This window comes from Manduca sexta, chromosome 10, assembly GCF_014839805.1.
Source record: "Manduca sexta isolate Smith_Timp_Sample1 chromosome 10, JHU_Msex_v1.0, whole genome shotgun sequence".
Lineage (NCBI taxonomy): Eukaryota > Metazoa > Arthropoda > Insecta > Lepidoptera > Sphingidae > Manduca > Manduca sexta.
The window spans coordinates 11,562,680-11,581,539 of NC_051124.1; the positions used below are offsets into that span (position 1 = coordinate 11,562,680).

General features: G+C 35.4%; 1 protein-coding gene across 5 annotated transcripts in view; it reads left to right on the top strand.

Moving 5' to 3' along the window:
* The window catches only part of LOC115448699 (espin), a 71,870-nt gene that overhangs the window by 25,640 nt on the left and 27,370 nt on the right, over positions 1-18,860 (top strand). For all 5 annotated transcript variants that reach the window (XM_037437161.1, XM_030176214.2, XM_030176216.2 and 2 more), the window contains exons 2-7: positions 7,332-7,515; positions 10,687-10,869; positions 15,636-15,740; positions 16,027-16,258; positions 17,898-18,065; positions 18,561-18,699. In XM_037437161.1, the coding sequence (XP_037293058.1) occupies positions 7,332-7,515; positions 10,687-10,869; positions 15,636-15,740; positions 16,027-16,258; positions 17,898-18,065; positions 18,561-18,699 (1,011 nt within the window). The remainder of the gene's footprint in view (positions 1-7,331; positions 7,516-10,686; positions 10,870-15,635; positions 15,741-16,026; positions 16,259-17,897; positions 18,066-18,560; positions 18,700-18,860) is intronic.

The window sequence follows — 18,860 nt, forward strand, 5'->3', positions numbered from 1 at the left end:
CCTGTCAGTCTACTAGTTCGTGGGGACTAGCAGATTGTCGCAATCTATAAAATATTGGTTTAAATAACTAAATTACATAATGTTAAGCAAGATTAGTCTGATCTACATGAAATTGATTCTAGACCTGAATTTAGTTTAGTGTGGATCGATTTGTATGACTGTTTTAATGTGTTGCGTAAATATGTAGAACATATTTTTTTAAAGAAATAAGCGTATAGGATATATATACTTGTTTGACTTGTTTGTATGTACATCAGCGGGGGTAGACGGAAGCGTAAATATTGATTGCATCTTTTGTGGAGCGAGCTAATTGCGAAATAGTAATGAAGGAGTTAGACAACACATTCGAGATTAAAATTTTGAATTGAATTAGATCGGTAAACACGAAAAGATCTTCCATATTTTTATTACATCTAAAAGTATAAAAAATCAAGTAGTGTAGAATATATTTCGTTATTTGTTATCACAAATTTTATTGATAGTCTAAGTGGAACGCCAAGTCTGAGAATGATGTTAAACGAAATTTCTTATTAGCATGCAATAGTTCAAAAGGTGAATAAATTTGCAATATTTATAGAGTTTGTCTATATTGTTAAGTTATGAAGAATGTCTAATATTAGCTAAATTTGATTTAAGATCCAATCAAGAGACGCGTTTGGATAAACTTTCTTGATATTTTTTTTTTCACGCAAACTTATACGGGGTCATTTTGATATTGCGTTATTAAATGAAACCACATAGGTACTCGTATTCACCTTTACTGACATTGTGCCAAAAATTATCAATTAATAGCTAATATTTTTACGAAAAATCCTGGTTTTAATTACTGATTTTTTTATCATTTTGTAGTTTCATGCGTATATGGCGTGTGCGTGGGTGTATTTCTGACTGAATGTATGATGTTGCCGCTACAACGAATTCTATTAGAGTAGTAGTAGCTGCTTTAGGTGGCATAAAATTATTATTTTTTTTATTAATATTTATTTTGTTCGAAACTTACACTTTTATTTTACGTCTACGGCTCAAGTAACTTATTGTAGTGTTATTTCCAAGTAGATAAGTATGTGGTTTCATTTAGTAACGCGATGTCAAAATGACCCTGTATATATACTGGTATTATGAACACCTAAAACTTTTAAGTTTGGATATAACAGAGGGTACTTTGTATTGCGTCTGTAAAGTGGTACTGAGGTCTCGGGTCCGATTCCCGGGTCATGCAGAGTAATATTTAATTTTTGTGTGCTGTAACATCCTGGATATATGCGTGGTACGTGGCAATAGTTCCACCCATTATTACATGGAATGTAACGGAGCTGGCGAAAGGCGGCTATGTTGCACCTGAAAAGAAAAGAAAGAAAATTTGCCTACATCTGAAAAGGGAAAAAGGCGTGATGATATCTATGTATGTATCTCATTCTCTCATCGATAAATAATTTTTCCTGGAGTGTTACGGGATAGGCTAAGTGTTTTTTATTCCAAGAACGGGCTTTTATCACATAAAAAATAATCGTTTCGAAGACAATGTAGCCAAGAGACTCATTGAGCTTTTACTCGATATTCTTAAATACGTGCTCCTGTCAATATTAGAGATATTTGGGCGGAATAATTGATATATCACTCTATTATACTGTAGTTAATAATATCAGCTCTGTATTATATACTGTACCACTGCTGGGCACAAGCTTTTACTACTGAGAGGGATTAGGCCTTAGTCCACTACGCAGGTTTTTTTTTTTCACTTCTATACCAAGCGATAATGCACAAAAAATACACACATAAGTTTGGAAAACTCAGAGGTGCGTGCCCTTAGGTTATGAACCTGCTGACATTCGTCTCGGCAATCTGTATCACTAAGCTATCGTCGCTCGGTTATTAAATTTTCACAAAAAATACATCGCCAAAACTCAGATACCACTTGACTAATACATACCTAAACATTGACCTAACAAAAACCGTTCTACTTAACAACAATCGGTTCAGAATTCCGGTTAGTATAACCTGTGCCGTTCAAAGTCAGTTACCTAACGTGAACCAGTCGACCTCGTGACGTCACGGCGTCAGTGAAAAGAGAAAATAAAAGTGAAACGTGAGATCGGCATCGACTTATTGCCGTAATGGTGCAGTAATATATCGATAATGTTGTGCTATTGTTGGTGCATCGATATCGATATTCGTTGGCATTCGAAATCATATTGTCTAAGGTACAGTCGATTTTTACCAGCTTGGAGTTTCCGTTATCGTCGGTTATTATTTTATAGAATGCATAATATTGAGTAACACTAAAATAATTAGGTTACCAATATATTAAATACCTTTGTTGGTAATTTTGCTTATCTTAAAATTCATTGCCACAAAATAAAACAGTCAAAGTACTCGAGGCTAATTTAAGATAAACTTCAGAATCGGAACTGTAGTTCTATAGAGTTTCGTGTGAAAATTGAACCTTATATTGGTAAAAACAACCTTATATTGGTTATATTGGTAAAACAAAGTACCCCGTCGCGTCTATCTGAAAACGATAAACTCGAAAACTATCGAATGCAATACGATGATGTTTGATTTGGAGATCATTTGAGATCCTGAAAATGACTTAGGCTACTTAAAAAAGGTCTAAGTAGCCTTAAATTATGTAAAAATGATTACAACTCGAACAAAATTTGTCAGAACGGCAACATTATACTATGAGTCAAAAATACACTTATACACACCATATTCGTACTAAACTACAAAATGGTTAAAAATACGATTATTAAAACCGGGATTTTTGTGGAAAATATTTGTTGTTCATGGTTGATTTTTGGCAATGCCAGCGTAGGTAAAGACGAATATTATGTGGTTACTATTAATAATGCAATGTAAACTGACCCTGTATAGTACGTTTCGTACATAAATAATGTACAAATAAATTTATGAAATTTTAAAATTGGAATCATTTATTGAAAAAACAGATTTGCGGAGACTTGATTCTATTTAAAATATATTCATATGAAACTATGAAACTAGAATTTCCAAACTAACTAGGAATAGGATACTCAAACTAGGAATAGCCTGTATGTTGCGCTACCAGAGATAGAGTTAAACTAAATTGAGTCTTACGGACAAAAGGAAAAATAAAGATAAAGGAATGCTAAAACATTGTATGTACGAACTTATTATGCATAAAATAAATAAATTACTAAGGGATAGCATTTTAATTCAGTTCCTAAAAAGTACTTATTTTAACATAATAGAACATTATTTCTATGTACGAGTATATTATTCCATCAAGCAGAAGTGTTGAAATTTAAGTTTCAGTATGAAGGAAGAGTAACATACAATATTTTTATCAGGCCTTAATTATTAAAAAAAATTTAAAGTAAAACTATTTTTCGTGAATAGCTACAATAATAAAAACATAATATAATTGTATAATGTAGGTAACATTCTTATAAACTTATAAAATCACTATAAATAATCATTTAAACTATCAAGACACACATTAACACAACCAAAAAAAGTATAAAAAAGAAAAAAAAGCACAGACACAAGATAACAATTTATTATAAAAAAAACAATATTATTTTTTTTAATCGTAAATATTTAAAGGCTCATTAATCTGCAGTGAAAGTGGTTTTACGTGTTTTTTTATATCGAATATTTATTTATAGGAGAGCATATAGTTTAAAACGCTACTTACAACACTGCCCATTGCATAATATGCAAATAAATTGACTAATTTTATAAATAATTGTCATGTATTGATTATAAATGGATTTTGTCCAGCCTTGTTGGTCGAGTTGTCTTCCTGCTAATTAATTAGCGACAGTTGTAAATGGAGATGTTTTTAATGTTAATTAAGCAATTCGTTATTGAATATGTGAATATTATGTGGTATGTTAATTGACCGCTTTCAACAAGTCGGTTTAGAAATATTTGTTGGAGGCCTGTGTTTAATTGAAGACGTTTTATGGATTATGACGTCATTCATTAGCCAAATACAGTTTTTTTAGAAATTCCAAGGCTGCTTCGGTTTTTAAAGTCATAATGTGCATACGGGTCAGAATAAAATATTAAAAAAAAAAATAGATTAGATCAAATGAGATACGAAATCAGAGGTCAAAGATCACAGCTCACCTTACACGTGTTATATGCCATGGTTCACTGCGAACGGTCTGTGGACAAATCGAATAAGATAAACCATTATTATTATTTTTTATACGGCTACAAGGAAGTGACTCCCCTGCAACTGATGGTAAGTGGATTGGGATTCAATATAATGTCGACTGACGATAGATGATTACCCCTCGACAGTTGACACAATTATGCCGGCTTGTTGGAACCGGATAAGTATACACAGGCAGATCCAGGAACGCGATACACTTACGTGGGCCACTATGGCGGGTTTCAACACCTTGTGCATGGTGGTCATTATCCGGGTGGATATAAAATATCATACACCAGAAAATATAAAAAAAATAGTATTTTATTATATTAACAGTTTTTTTTAATTATACCATGATTCCTCATCAAAATATCTAAAAATATCCACCTTGGAGTTTACAAAATGCGTTTATCTATAATATAAAAATGAATCGCTAAATGTGTTGGTAAGCGCATAACTCAAGAACGCCTGGACCAATTTGGCCAATTTTTTTTTTAATATTCGTTGAAGCTCAAGGATGGTTTTTACGGCGAGAAAATATCAAATAATTGCCGGAAAAACCCTAAAAACAGTCCTTTTCTTTATCCCATACAAACGTTTTCTAACTAATACGTAGAGTCAATTTGAGCTTTATTGCTATTGTATAAAAGTTCACTGTTGTCTAAGCAATGTAGGTGTGTTCCTAACATCAAAGTAGTGTGCGTTGGAGCACAGAATATGATAATGTAATGTCGCGTTCTGAAACTCAACAAAAGTGATATCGCATTGTGACTAATAAAATAGATAGGAACAAAAAACTGTCATATTACAAATCTTTTTGACAGGACGAAGTCTGTCGGGTCCGCTAGTATTCAAATAAAAACCGCTCGGAAGGTCATCAAAATATTCTATGGCTTTGCATTGACAACATTTAAATGCACCCAAGCCTATGTTTCGAAAGCTGTGGTCATACCGGTTCACGGTCGTAATTCAAGCAATAAGAAAGTTACAGATTTTTACATAATATTATAAAAGACATTTTTTTATAACCTTCATAAATAAACATGAAAACTAGAAAACAAACCTGTGCATAGTTATAAAGAAGCATAACATGTCTTTCCATTAACTCGCTATAGTCGTAACATAAGACCAAGTTACTTCTTTGTACCTATTTAATCGGCACTTATACGTATATACTCACTGATGGGTATAGGACTCTTCTTTGTCACGTCACTCTTCTCTATATTGTGCGAGTCTTAGTCACTTGCATGCTTGCCGGCATACCGCGCGAGGTCATCTGCCTATCGGGCTGGTGGTCTGCATCTACTCTTTGCCCATTTCTCGGGACCATTCGGTGGTTACCTAGGTCCACCTTCCGTCGTTCAAGCTAGCCAAGTGTCCCGCCCATTTTCACTTCAGTTTGGCGATGTGTGTGCTGACGTTTTTGAATTTAGTGCGGCACCGAAGTAAATTATTCATAAAAAATTATCGAAGATGTAATATATTTTAAGATAGTGTCGTGAGATAATTTTGAAAGTTCCGTTTAGTATTTGATATTAGTACGATGTGATACTATACAAAAATATATTTCCTGTATTTATTTCAAGGAAATATTTATAATTTATGTAATGAATACACGAATAAGCGTAATATCTAGCCTTGTCTGCAGATATTTTAATTAATTAAATGCAAATAATTTGTCTGATATTTTTTAGATTTTTTTACTTACAATATTTTATGTTTAAGATGTAAGAACTTCAATCTTTGCTTGGTTCCAAAAAAAAAACAAAATTATTGCAGCCTTGAATTTACATTTGTAACATGTCGAACAGATCATTAAATGTTACTTAGGCGCGTCTTCATTACGTTACAAAATGCCTTGTATAGTGTATTATATTGCGTTAATAAAGTTATAATGCAGTGGATTATGGGGAAATCGCTTTTTATATTTATTATGACTTCATCCCTTCGTATAATAAAGGTTAAAATTATCTTTAATTACAAAAAAAATATGATAATGAATTAACTAATAAAGCCTTTCCCGATCGTCCGGTGTATTTGTAAAAGCCGATCCTTAAGAGGCTAACAAAAGTAAGTCATGTTAAAAAAAGTGTACTTACGTATTGTGACTTATGTAAGAGTAAAGATAATTGTTTCATTTACCTCTACACAATATTATTTACGTAATACAAAACAATAGAATAATTTTCTAAGTTGTAAAGGTAATGCTTTACAGTCAGCCATATTGTTAACAATAGAATGATAGAATAGGGCTCAGTTGTATCAAATATTAAACGTTTGTGTGTGTAGAGACTTTGGTTATTTAAATAATTATTTAAAAATTTCGTACTTCAAAAGGAATTGGTATAGCAACATTTGTTGTCTGTTGTCCATCTGGTTGACTGTCAAGATGCTTTTTCTTAGGAACGCGTAGAGGTATCAAGTTGAAATTTATATCAAATACACGGTTCTATAGTCTTTATCAGCTGTGAAAAAATCAAACTTGTAAGTCAACGTAATCATAAGATATGACCGTTTATGTCGCATATTTTCGTATATTTTGCGAGTTTACAGGGGAAACAAAACCTATACAGTTCTTCCCGTTGACCTAGAATCTTGTTATTTGGCAAGAAACAATATCTTACAGCATATACAAAGGAAAATATCTAAAAAACGTAAATATATACTTTAATAACAATATAAGCTAATTTGTATGAAAAGTATAGTTTGTCGGTGCGTGAGTCCGACTCGGATGTGTCCGGGATTTTTCCAATTTTAGTCCTGAATTGGCAACCTTTTTTTGGGTAATCAGGGAATAAATATATAAGATATTAACTTGATTAGAGCACATGCATGAAAAATCTGATGTTATTTTAAAATTAAAATAACTTATAACAGTAACCAGTATGAAAAACTTATTATGAACGTTATAGAGTGACATTAATAATGTGTCAGAAGTTTTGAAACTATTCACTTTATTACTCGGGCTTGATCTACAGTTAAATATTGTATAGTTCTTTCGCTTCTCATAGTATATTACTGTATATTTTAGGCTATGGAAATATTAATGAATGAATTTCGAATCAAACCCTCACTGATTCCATAGCCTAAATTTGCGACTATGTAAATAGCTGTCATAGATATTATAGACCTTCGGTTAGGTTTAATTAGATATATTTTCCAAGTAATATATTCAAACTCTCATCCGCAGTGCCAACACAGCGATGGACAATGATGTGACGCCGGTGTACCTGGCGGCGCAGGAGGGACACCTGGCGGTCCTCAAGTACCTGGTGCTCGAGGCTGGTGGGAGGCTCGACGCACGCGCTAGGGATGGCATGCTACCCATACACGCCGCCGCGCAGACTGGATGCCTGGACTGCGTTAAATGGATGGTGAGTGATGGATTTATAAATGTTATATACCCTATAGCCTTCCTTGATAAAAAGGCTATTCAATAGTAAAAGAATTTTTCAATTCGAACCAGTAGTTCTCGAGATTAGCGATGATTTTACATAGCTCATATTCCTCGATAAATGGGCTATCCAACATCAAAAAAAATTTTCTATTCTAACTAGTAGTTTATGAGATTACCGCGTTCAAACAAACAAACTCTTCAACTTTATTAGTATAGATTATGTGCTGTCTTTTAAAGGTGTTAAATTAGTAATTTTGACGCCTATGTGCGAAGAGGTAGACAGTACCGCATACATTTACGGTATTTATATTAATGATAGAAGACATAAAAACTATATTATCAAAACGCCTTACATCGTTTAATACGTTAAGCGTTACATAAACATCAATAACAAGAAAGTAATCATCTCTTCCATTGTTAGTTTTACCATTATTACACGTAGATACAACTATATTGAAATGAGAATAATTTTACTCGGTATGATAAAGCACGCGGAAGGCGAACCTTTCTTCAAATTCTTACTACAATGACTTGTAACTTTTTAGTACCTCTCGCCAAACAAAAAACATAAGTATTTTAAAGTTATTTCCTATTGTTAGGCGATCTATTTTAATACCTAAGATATTAAAAGTTTTATTTGCCAAATAGTTTAATTCTTAAGTATAAGAATAGACCTTCGAATAACTCTCTGAAGTTGATAAGTTCCGTAATAAATCATTAAGTATTGCGTTCTAAAATAATAAAATATATTACATCGTTGGTGGTAACAATTAAACAGTTTCAACAGTAATACCAGCTGTATTGCAATTTTAATTGTTTTATATCAACTGCATAGACGATACGTTCGTCAATTTTGACATTTGAAATTGATATGTTATTTACTGCTCATATAGTATCTAATTGAATGTCTGAATGTTCCATGTGATTCCGTTTAATCTTCTTTTAAATCTAGATAATTCTTGATAGTTTTTAGACACATGATAATGCAAAGCCTAACCAGGTTGTTGACATTGGCTAGGGACATCTTAAAATAGAACACGGTAAAAATGTATTATATTTTATTGTGATTACCTTTAGTGTTTCAATGTTGGGCAAAGGCCTCCTTAAGATTTTTCCATGAATCGCGATCCTGCGCTGTAGTGAACCAGTCATTTAGAAATGAATTCAGTTCGTCCATCTACTTTGGTCGAGGTAAAATTAGACCCATAAAAAAAACATTAAACAATAAAAATGTTTAGTCTGCAGAATTTAAATAAAACACCAGTACGAAGACTAGACAATGTAAACAACCACCAAAACTCCGTTAACTAGAACAGATCCCCGAACAGCTTCAAGGCCGTCAAAACCCGTAAGTTTTAACAATTAACTGGTTCTGTAACGTGTATAGTAAGAGAAAACCGGCAGTGCAACGACCTGGTCGCCAGGAAATATCCGCCGATCACGCATCGGCTCCGATTTTATTAGCCCGTACCGTTCTCGCTGTAATTGCTATCTTTTGAGATTTTTTATGATTTGAACGAGATTTGTACGAGTTCAAGTATTGCAGACTTTCCATCATGGGATTTATTATTTGTTGGAGCGGTTTGAGCAGTATGTGATTAGGGCATGGACTCTCGGGTTTGGTAGCAATTTGGTCTATTTTGATCTAAATAACTGTAGGTGAGACTGGAATCTTTGTCTTGTATCAAGATATATTTTACTCCTACTGATGCGATGTGTATGAGTTAGGCGAAGCGTATGGGCAATAATTTGCTCCTTCATAGAACGCTTGAGCTGAAATAAATACCCAATATATGATGATTCAAGTTCCTCAGAGAGTAAACCTGATATAATTGTGATGCTGACTAATGAGATATAATTCCAACATAACATTTTTAGTAAAACCGGAAATCTATTTATAGTAGATATTATTAGAAACGGTAAAAAGTTTGTATAAATAAATTGACTAAAACCGGTCGTTCTTAGAAAACAGTTTTGTTTATGAGTCGTAGAAAAGTTGAACACATAACGTACGTGGTGAAACCTCCATCTTTATTTCATTATATTAAGTAGTGGTTTCGAGTGGTTTTAGTAGAATTACTTCTATAACTAAAATGTCGATTGACGCAATGGAATGGTAATGAATCGTTTATCGTATTCACTTTCGAAAGGTGGTATTTAAGATGGAATAGTGGTTAATGCTTGTTAAGTGAATTGTTCTGGCTCGTTTCCTATCACATCATGGGAAAGAGGGTGCACCCGTTGCGCTTCTGCCTACCCCTTAGGGGATTAAAGGTTTGTGTGTGTGCGTGTGTTAGTTAATTCTATGTTTTATCCGACAATAGATAGGTGTGAAAATATTATGGGAGAAACATTTATTTAAAATTTATTTATAGTGTAATTTGGTTACAACTAAAGTTTAAAGAAATATTAATCTGCTCGTTTTCTTTTAAAACGAGGAGATTAATATTTTTGTTTTTATTTTGTTTATCAAAACAAATACTAAACGCTTTTTGCACGACTAGCGTATCATTTTAAAACTTGTTTAGCGTCTCGCCAATTTTTTTCTCAAGACCGTGTCGAAATTGGTTACAACCGGAGTGCTTGCGGTCGAACGGCATCTTAATGCGCGTTTTAAAACAAGTGGTCCGCAAAATGCATTTGAAAATTGTTCGGTGTATATTGACACCTTTTTGCCTATTACATAAGCTTTAAGTGTTATAATTCAATCGGCTGTAGTGGTATTATAATTGAGTGGAATATTGATTGGCATTTCTTTATTGTTGACTTCAACATTCAGGAGCGTATTGAATTTGTCAGTGTTTAAATTCGCCGTAGTTTCCCACGTAACTGTGTCGCGTTCCAAGATCAGCCTGTGTATCTCCGGTTTTAACAGGCCGGTATAATTGTGTCGACTGCCGAGGAGTAATCTCCTCTCGTCGACATTCTGTTGGACCCCACTCCACTTACTTTCTATGAGGTGATAGGGAAAAAATACCACCTTCCGGGTACTTAGTAGAAAAACTAAACATCACTTTGCCCGACCCGGAGATTGAACTCGAGCCCTCAGAACTACAGACCTACTGTAATAAAACTATGTCACCGAGGCAGCCAAATATAAATAAATATATGTATTAATTTATTAATTTGTAACCATCTATATTTCTAGATAGTAGAGCGCGGCGTGGACCCAAACGTGCGGGATGGTGATGGCGCCACTCCCCTGCACTTCGCGGCGTCTAGGGGACACCTGAGCACAGTCCGCTGGCTGCTGAGGCACGGGGCCAGACTTCACCTGGACAGACACGGGAAAAGTCCCATCAATGACGCAGCTGAGAATCATCATTTAGAGGTACAACATTGCTCTTTATTATTATATTATACTGGCGAGCTGATCTACGTAAAATTTCAGTAGTTGATAGAATAGTCTCTTGCGATGGCTAAGTATACAGGGCTGGTATGATTATTTGAAAAAAATCTGCCTTTAATAATACATGATACATAAATAAAACATCACATCGATTGCAGAATTAATAGACGAAGGTTATGTACCATATTCATTTTATACTAGCTTTTGCTTGCAGTATAAATATTTATCCGGTATAAAAAGTAGCCTACAGCACTCAGAACTAATGTAGCTGCCTATTAGTGAAATAAAACAAAATTAGTTAAGTGGTTCAAACAGACAAACTCTTCAGCTTTATATATTAGTACAGATAACAAAATAATCAATTGGTTGATTTATATAACTACATTCTTTCAATTTGGCATATTCTCTAAGCAAATGTTAGTGTCGATGTTTATGTATTTCCTATGCTCTATACTTTTATTTTCTTTTGCAAAGTAGTGGTAGCTTCTGGCAGGAAACTGATTAGCTGGGCCTTTGGCATTGCTTTAGTTCATGGGAGGCAAAGGCTGCTTACCATCAGGTTATACCGCTCGCTCTTTTGCCTACTAAGGCAAAAAAAACAAGTTATAACTCTACAATACCCAATGTATTCTCTTTTAAAATCTAAATAACTCAATATCTACGAATAAAGTTATGATTAAATGCAATTTCTGTCTCAATGCTTATGAAAAGGAAAAGAAAGTACCCAACGTCGCTATATAATGCCCTGTACGTTGTAGTTTGAAGTAAAAGTGGTAATTGTTAATGAATGCAAGTTTGTATCACTTATGTTCTTATTTCCCTCGTCTTTCGTGAAAGTGTCAATGATTTTGACTTATAAACAAATGTTTATTACTTATTCCTTTTTTTTGACTAGCTCAGTATTACGAGTGCTGTGTTACATTTTTGCCCACATTGATTTATTTATGACGATTTTATATTGCTTTCATAAAGAAATCAAATAATCCCAGAGTTAAATGAGGAGGGAACTATGAATTTTACTTTTATAATTTTTACCAATACAAAATTTTTAAATTACTTTCCAACATAAATAAATATTAACAGTGGACCTAGTAGTAATGAATCAGCGATTTGCTGAAATGTTTTTATAATAACACAATTTTCGTCACCAGTTGACGTGTGTGTGAAGCCTTAGGTAATTCGTTAAAAGAAAATACAGTTGTATTATTGGTGTATTCCTTTCACCTATAACCACAATAAAAATCATAGGCAAGGCGTTTAAAGAAAACAGGAAAAACACACAATATATCATTGAAACAGATTGCCGAGCTGAATAATTGACTGTGGACTTTCTACTGGTGTATGGTCATTTAATTAATGAGACAATGGTGTGTTGGAAAGTTCATTGGTTTTCGCGCGGTCACACAACGCTTGTTCGAAGGCGTAAATTACTGCCTCGGCGTATAAGTATGACGTGCGTGGTACGACTATCGCTTTGAGGCCTCGGGTTTGAATTCCGGGTAAGCTAGATGATGAATTCTCAGCAATCCAGGGTGTGGATTTTGTGCTCGATATGCTCGCTCCGTAATGAGATGGAATTCATATGGTGAAAGATGAATATACTAGTTGCCAGCCCCGGATCTTGAATTTTTTCGAGGCGGAGAAAAATTTGAAAAATGCCGCCCCCACCCACCTATATTTTTAATTTTGTCATCATCATCATTATTTCGCGCCTAGCGGGAAATATTTTTAGTATTGAATGAACTGTACGTCTCAGTAGTCAAAGTTGCGTTAATGATGAGTTATGTATTCGTCTGCCAAGTTTGAATTTGCCGTCCTCTGAATTCACCGCCCGGGGCACGCGCTCCGGCTAGCCCCCTCTTAGATCCGGGGCTGTTAGTTGCGTTCCCTGCCTACCCCTTCAGTGCTGAAAGGCCCGTGTGTGTATGCCTGGTAATTGATATACATATCTTTTATGGTCTGGTCTGTTGCTTATTTGAGTTATACTAGTTGTTAATTTAAATTTGCCAACATAAATCTGACATGCATGGGAAGCCATCCATGGAACATATTTCAGGAAGATCAGGAAGTTATTCGATCTTGAACATTGTTTTGTAATAATTTATTACCACATTACTAAATCATTACATGACTGCCTCGGTGGCGTAGTTGTACTGCATGCGCGGTACGGCAGCGCTCTGAGGTCCTGGGTTCGAATCCCGGGTCGGGCAAAGTGATATTTGGGTTTTTCTGCTCAATATTAGCCCGGAGTCTGGAATTTGTGCCCGATACGGCGATAGGCTCGCCCCCTATCACATCCTGGGACGGAACACACTCGGCGAAAAGTGGGTGCCTTGGTTGCACCTCTGCATACCCCTTCGGGGATAAATGCGTGATGATGTGTGTGTGTATTACCACATTGCTAGTGTCATTGATAATAAACCAAGATTTTTTGTACGTGCACAGCAAATTGAGCTCTCTGCACCTGATGGTAAGTGGAGTGGGGTCCAATAGAATGTCGACTGCCGCGGGATGACTTCTCCTGGGGCCTTATTCTCTATCCCGCACGTTATTTTGACAGTGCGTAACAAGCACTTAACACAACGTATCATGTTTAGGACTATAGAAATTTGGCTTACAGAATACCATTCCATGCACATTTCTCGAAGATAACATGACATGGCCGCGTTACGCGTTTACACTATCATACAGAATAAGGGCCCTGGGCAGTTGACACAATTATGCCGGCTTTTTGGAACCAGATATACGCAAGATGATCCTGGAACACGACATTTACACGGGCCCTTATAGCGGGTTTTAACACCTTGTGTACGGTTGCTATCCGGGCGGATATAAAATATATCCTACCACCAGAATAATGATGAATTCATTTACAATAATAGTTTGCAATCTTAAAATATTATGTGGAACTGTTCATAGTGTATCTTTAATTAATAAATAAACTACCCTATTCAGTCGCCGCTTTCATCATACTTGCTATTTCAACACGATGTATATTATCCCCTTTATTCATAGACGTTTTTTATCTTAGGACGGAGCATTGCTGTGATAACAAGTATGTTTCTCAACTTTGTTTATCTGGCGGCTTGCTGTTTGTTCAGCTTTGTTTATATGACAGCCAACTAGATTCAAGTTGTATCTCAATATTAGCCAATCATAACGGCCCTATGTCTACGCACTACGAAGGCTGCCAAAACGTCAGCACAGAGATTTGTTATCACAAAAAAAAAAAATATGAATAAGGGAGAAAAAATTTATATTATCAATGTAAAAATGTGTAACCATGTCAAGCAAGTCTTTACCTTTTTTCTGTAATTTTGTAATAATGGCATCGTGAAGCGCTCACTTTCTCACGGCTACTCTAAATAAACTATTGTATAAAAAAATATTTGCAAAGTGGACTCAGTCGTTGTAAATAAGGATTACTGTATTTTATTACATTTAAATTACGATCGTACCTATATGTCGCATGCATTATGTGTAATAATGTTTAGCATAAAATCAATATATTTAAGATGGGTGACGACCGTCTAGCCGTTAGTAAAAAATCTACGATAAATTAGTTCCGTATTTAGATTAGTTTTTTATGTTGGATTTGTATTAGATATGCTCTCACTTTTAAAAGAAAGGTAACTAGCAAAAGCAAAGTATATCTGATCAATTTGGGTGAAAAAACGCTGGTGGATAATTTACAGGGGCGTTATTTTAGATTTAAAAATCTAGACGTCAGTATAATATCAGTTTAATCTTATATTATCTATACTAATATATAATGCTGAAGAGCTTGTTTCAACGAACTAATCTCAGGAACTACTAAAAACGATATTGTTTTTTTTTCACATATAGTAAGCCACATTATTGCTTGGCGATATAGATTACTTTTATACCGGGAAGATATTTATCCCAAAAAAAAAGTCACGCGGGCGGAGCTACGAACAACAGCTATATATACGTATTTTTAGTAAGATTTTGAAAAGGATATTCGGGAATTCGTTTCCTAATTCGCACGTCTTTACGGAATCGTACTGGCGACCTTCCGCCTCTCAGCTGCCATGCCCCGATGCGCTGAGGTCATGTTAGATAATTGACCTTTAACGGACGATTTTGTCCGCTCTGAAAACAATGAACCAGACTATATCCCGCCTTTGTCTATTCGATACGTTTAGGTCATTGCTATGGAACAATAGAGGGCGTGAATCAAAACAGATCACGTTGAGAGTTCCGCATATTTATAATTTATTAAGAAGGTTGTAATTAGATTAATGATATTTATAGTTTATTGTTTCGTTGAATAAACTAGATAGAGATAATTTTATGAACCATATCGCTCCAAATATTATATACAAACACGCCATTGATCGTTGTGATAGTAGACTCATTATTGTGTATTTAGATTCCGCAATAGGTATACCGAAGGTTGAAGGTTGGCTTATGCCTAACCGTCTAGAAATTGCAACATGAGGGAGTGCATTTGAACGTCATTGGAAACCAAAACGGCCCTAAACTGAAATTTCTATTACAAAGGATTATATACAGGTTTGGAAAAGTGTCTTCACTGCACCTTATAGTAAGTGGAGTAGGGTCTAGATAGACTTTTTGGACTCTATCTGATAGAGTGTCGACTGACGAGAGATGATTATCTATCGCCAGTGAACACAATTATGCAGGCCTGTTTGAATCCGGATATACACAGGCTAATCCCGGAACGCGATACACTTACGATAAAATAATTATTGTATTGTCCACAGTGTTTAAACGTGCTGGTGGCTGCTGGGGCCGCTGGTGCCGACAGCAAGCAGCTGTCGTCATATAAAGCTATACACTCCTGCGCATGTACTCCCGGAGACGCACGAGTAAGTACTATTAACTCTCAGTCATTATAACCAGGTCAGGAAAATAATAAAAAAATAGTACACCAGGCATTCTGTTTAGCAATTGGCGAGGGTTTAAATTCTGGCAAGGCAGTTGTAAGTGATGAAATATACAATTTAGCCGCGATATTTATCTACCGTACAGAAATACCAAATATCCACTGACAGGGGTCGAACGCAAGTCTTTAGGGAATAGCATAATTATACTATCGAGGCAATCTAACGTCTTAACTAAGATTACTTCTAATCCACGTTCTCTATGTTACAGTGCGCCCTCCCCAACTGCATCAACGCCAACAGCACCCGCTCCCCGTTCTACCTTCACGCGCCGGAGAGGGAGCGTCGACCCTCGGTCCAGGAGCGTCGAGGCTCCCTGCCCTCCACGGCCGGCTCCATCAGCTCGGCAAGGTCGGGGCCTGCTGACGGACTGTACGTGAACCCCATGCAGCGGCCTACTGCCAGTGTCACCCATCACAACTCCTCGGGAGAAGAGAGTTCTGGTAAGACATAGAATATCTTTTTTGCTCATTCTCACTTTATGTGGCTTTTCCAATATGTTTGCGCCAAGCGGTTCTGTGTTGGGTTGTTATAGAATACATTTCTGATACAATTATCAAATTCAATGATTTAGTGGAGGATTCATGTGAGGTCTTACAGATAGATTTAAATTAATGAACAATATGGCATTTCTAGCGTGCAAGGTCTATTGCTTAAATTATAAACGCAGTATCTACTGTTTCTTGAAATAGTAAGTTAGAGAATCCAATCTTTATTTATGAACTGCCCTTGGAAATGACGTTCTGATCGCTGGGGATAAGAGTAAACAATAAACCTTTTGAACAAACAATAGAGATATTGCAGAACAATCTTTAGAAATACACCTGTAACGCAACATAAAAAGGTTTAAATGAGTATGAATCAAAACACTGAAAAGAATTTGTGGTTTATCTACTATCATCTATGCTTCTATAATCTTTGTGAGAAATCTGGAATCGTTCGATTATCAACAATAATGATTTCAAACCTATTTCTTAACACCTGAAAGATGATTGGTAAAGTGGGTTATCTTATAAATCTATTTGAGATTTAAAAATTACGATATATGAGTATCCTATTACGAATTGGCATTTTTTTAAATATAAAACAATGCTACAATCTTCAAGCATTTTGTCTATCTATATATATGAGTATATATATAGCTGGTGAGGTTATTTGAAAATTATTTCATGAATAGGAATTACATTATTACTGAGTCCTTGAGACTATGTTTTATAATTATCACCGATTAACTTCTCCTTAAGCCAAATTTCGGTTAAAAGTTTAAGATATATTTTTTAAATTCATGTAGAATACTTAGCTACGTAAATAGTTCATATCGAATCATTAAAAATAATTACTAATATCTAGATAAATATTATAAAAGTAATATAAGTAATAAATCAAAGCAATGCCTCCTAAATCACATTCATGTTACGTTTGCAAATAGTAACAATAAAACTGGCGAGCGCGTCTAATTCACGACGGAAGTGATTCGGGCGGAAGCGGCGCGTGCGCAGCTTTAGGTAATGTTTGTTACACCCCATTGCGTAGTCCACTTCCTGCTGCCGTGATGGACGGACGTGTGTTGCGCGACAAATATGAATTTAATGAATAGTGAAGTTTTCCCTGAATGGATTCGTGACACTAAAATTCATCATGGTGTGTTTGTAAAGGTGTTTTAAATGTATTATTAAATTACAACTATAGAATAATGTTGTGCTCATAAAACCTATTGGATCCTTAAAAAAAAGTATATAGAATACTTAAAAAAGAAGATTTATTCACATAACAAAATTAAACATTTTAGTTATGGTAATAAAGTAATTAATACATAAAACTAATACAATGTAAGATATTACATATTTACTGTACATTCTCATAAATAACCGCCGATTTCAATAAAAGATGCTAATGGCTTTTTTCGCTCGATCCGATAAGGACGAATCAAAATGATCCCCTCTGTATACTTACAAATAACTTATCTTGATTGATAAATTCTCGAAATCAGATCAATAATTAAGATTGAGATTGTCTATTGAATTCGCCCGTAAGTACTGAGATCTAACTTCAATCCAAGAAGTAACAAGTTATCTCTCGCAGCTTGTTCAGCATCAGACGCGGATACAGCGAACACGGGCGGTTGGTTCCTTCACGGCAACAACTCCGGCGCACCAGCTGCCTTGTACCAGCGCGTGAGGGACTTGTTCCACACGCGCTCTCCAGGACCGAGAGTGCCTGCTGAGGGACAGGAGGCACCTACGATGACTGGTGAGTTATAATCCAAGATATATTCACGAGGATGTTTCTAACTCCAAATACTTTTCATGGTGAAATAGATGAAACTGAAGGTTGGTTTGATCCGATTACTAAAAGAGACAGAAGCAACATTAAAATTTTAATAACACTAAATTGCGATCACAGTTAGGCAACAATTTCTTTCAAACTGACACGATAGCCCCTTCATATAGTAGCAATAGAAAAAGCTGTATTCAGACCAATTTCTGCATACACTGCACCTACTTATCAATTCTCGTTATCCTTTAAGTTCGTTAACGGTGATAGACTTGGATTCACTTCGTAGGTAGATGGGGGAACCTGTACCTCCGAATGCTTAGGTAGAGGATCAATTAGTACACCTACATTTCCCTTAAATATCCCTATCACGATAGAAGGTAAGTCTTATGTTACCAAACCATTCTGTTCCATTTTAGGGGATGAATCTATTACCACATCTTAAGCAATATTATCATCCATTATTTCTAGTGAAAGCCGAAATCCACGGATCTGCCGAGACGACGATCGTCCCGGAGCAGTCGGACAGCGACAGCGGCGCCGAGGCGAACCGACGCGACCACCACTACGAGGACATTTACATGCCAAGGGAAGAACAGCAGAGGCGAAGGTACAATATTTTCATACTTACACGGCAGTACCCCATCTGATGGTAAGTGAAGTGGGATCAAATAGAATATCGATTGACGAGAGATGATTACCTCATCAGTAGACATAATTATGCCGGCCTGGTGAAACCGGATAACTAATGAAGTTCATTTATTGTTATAC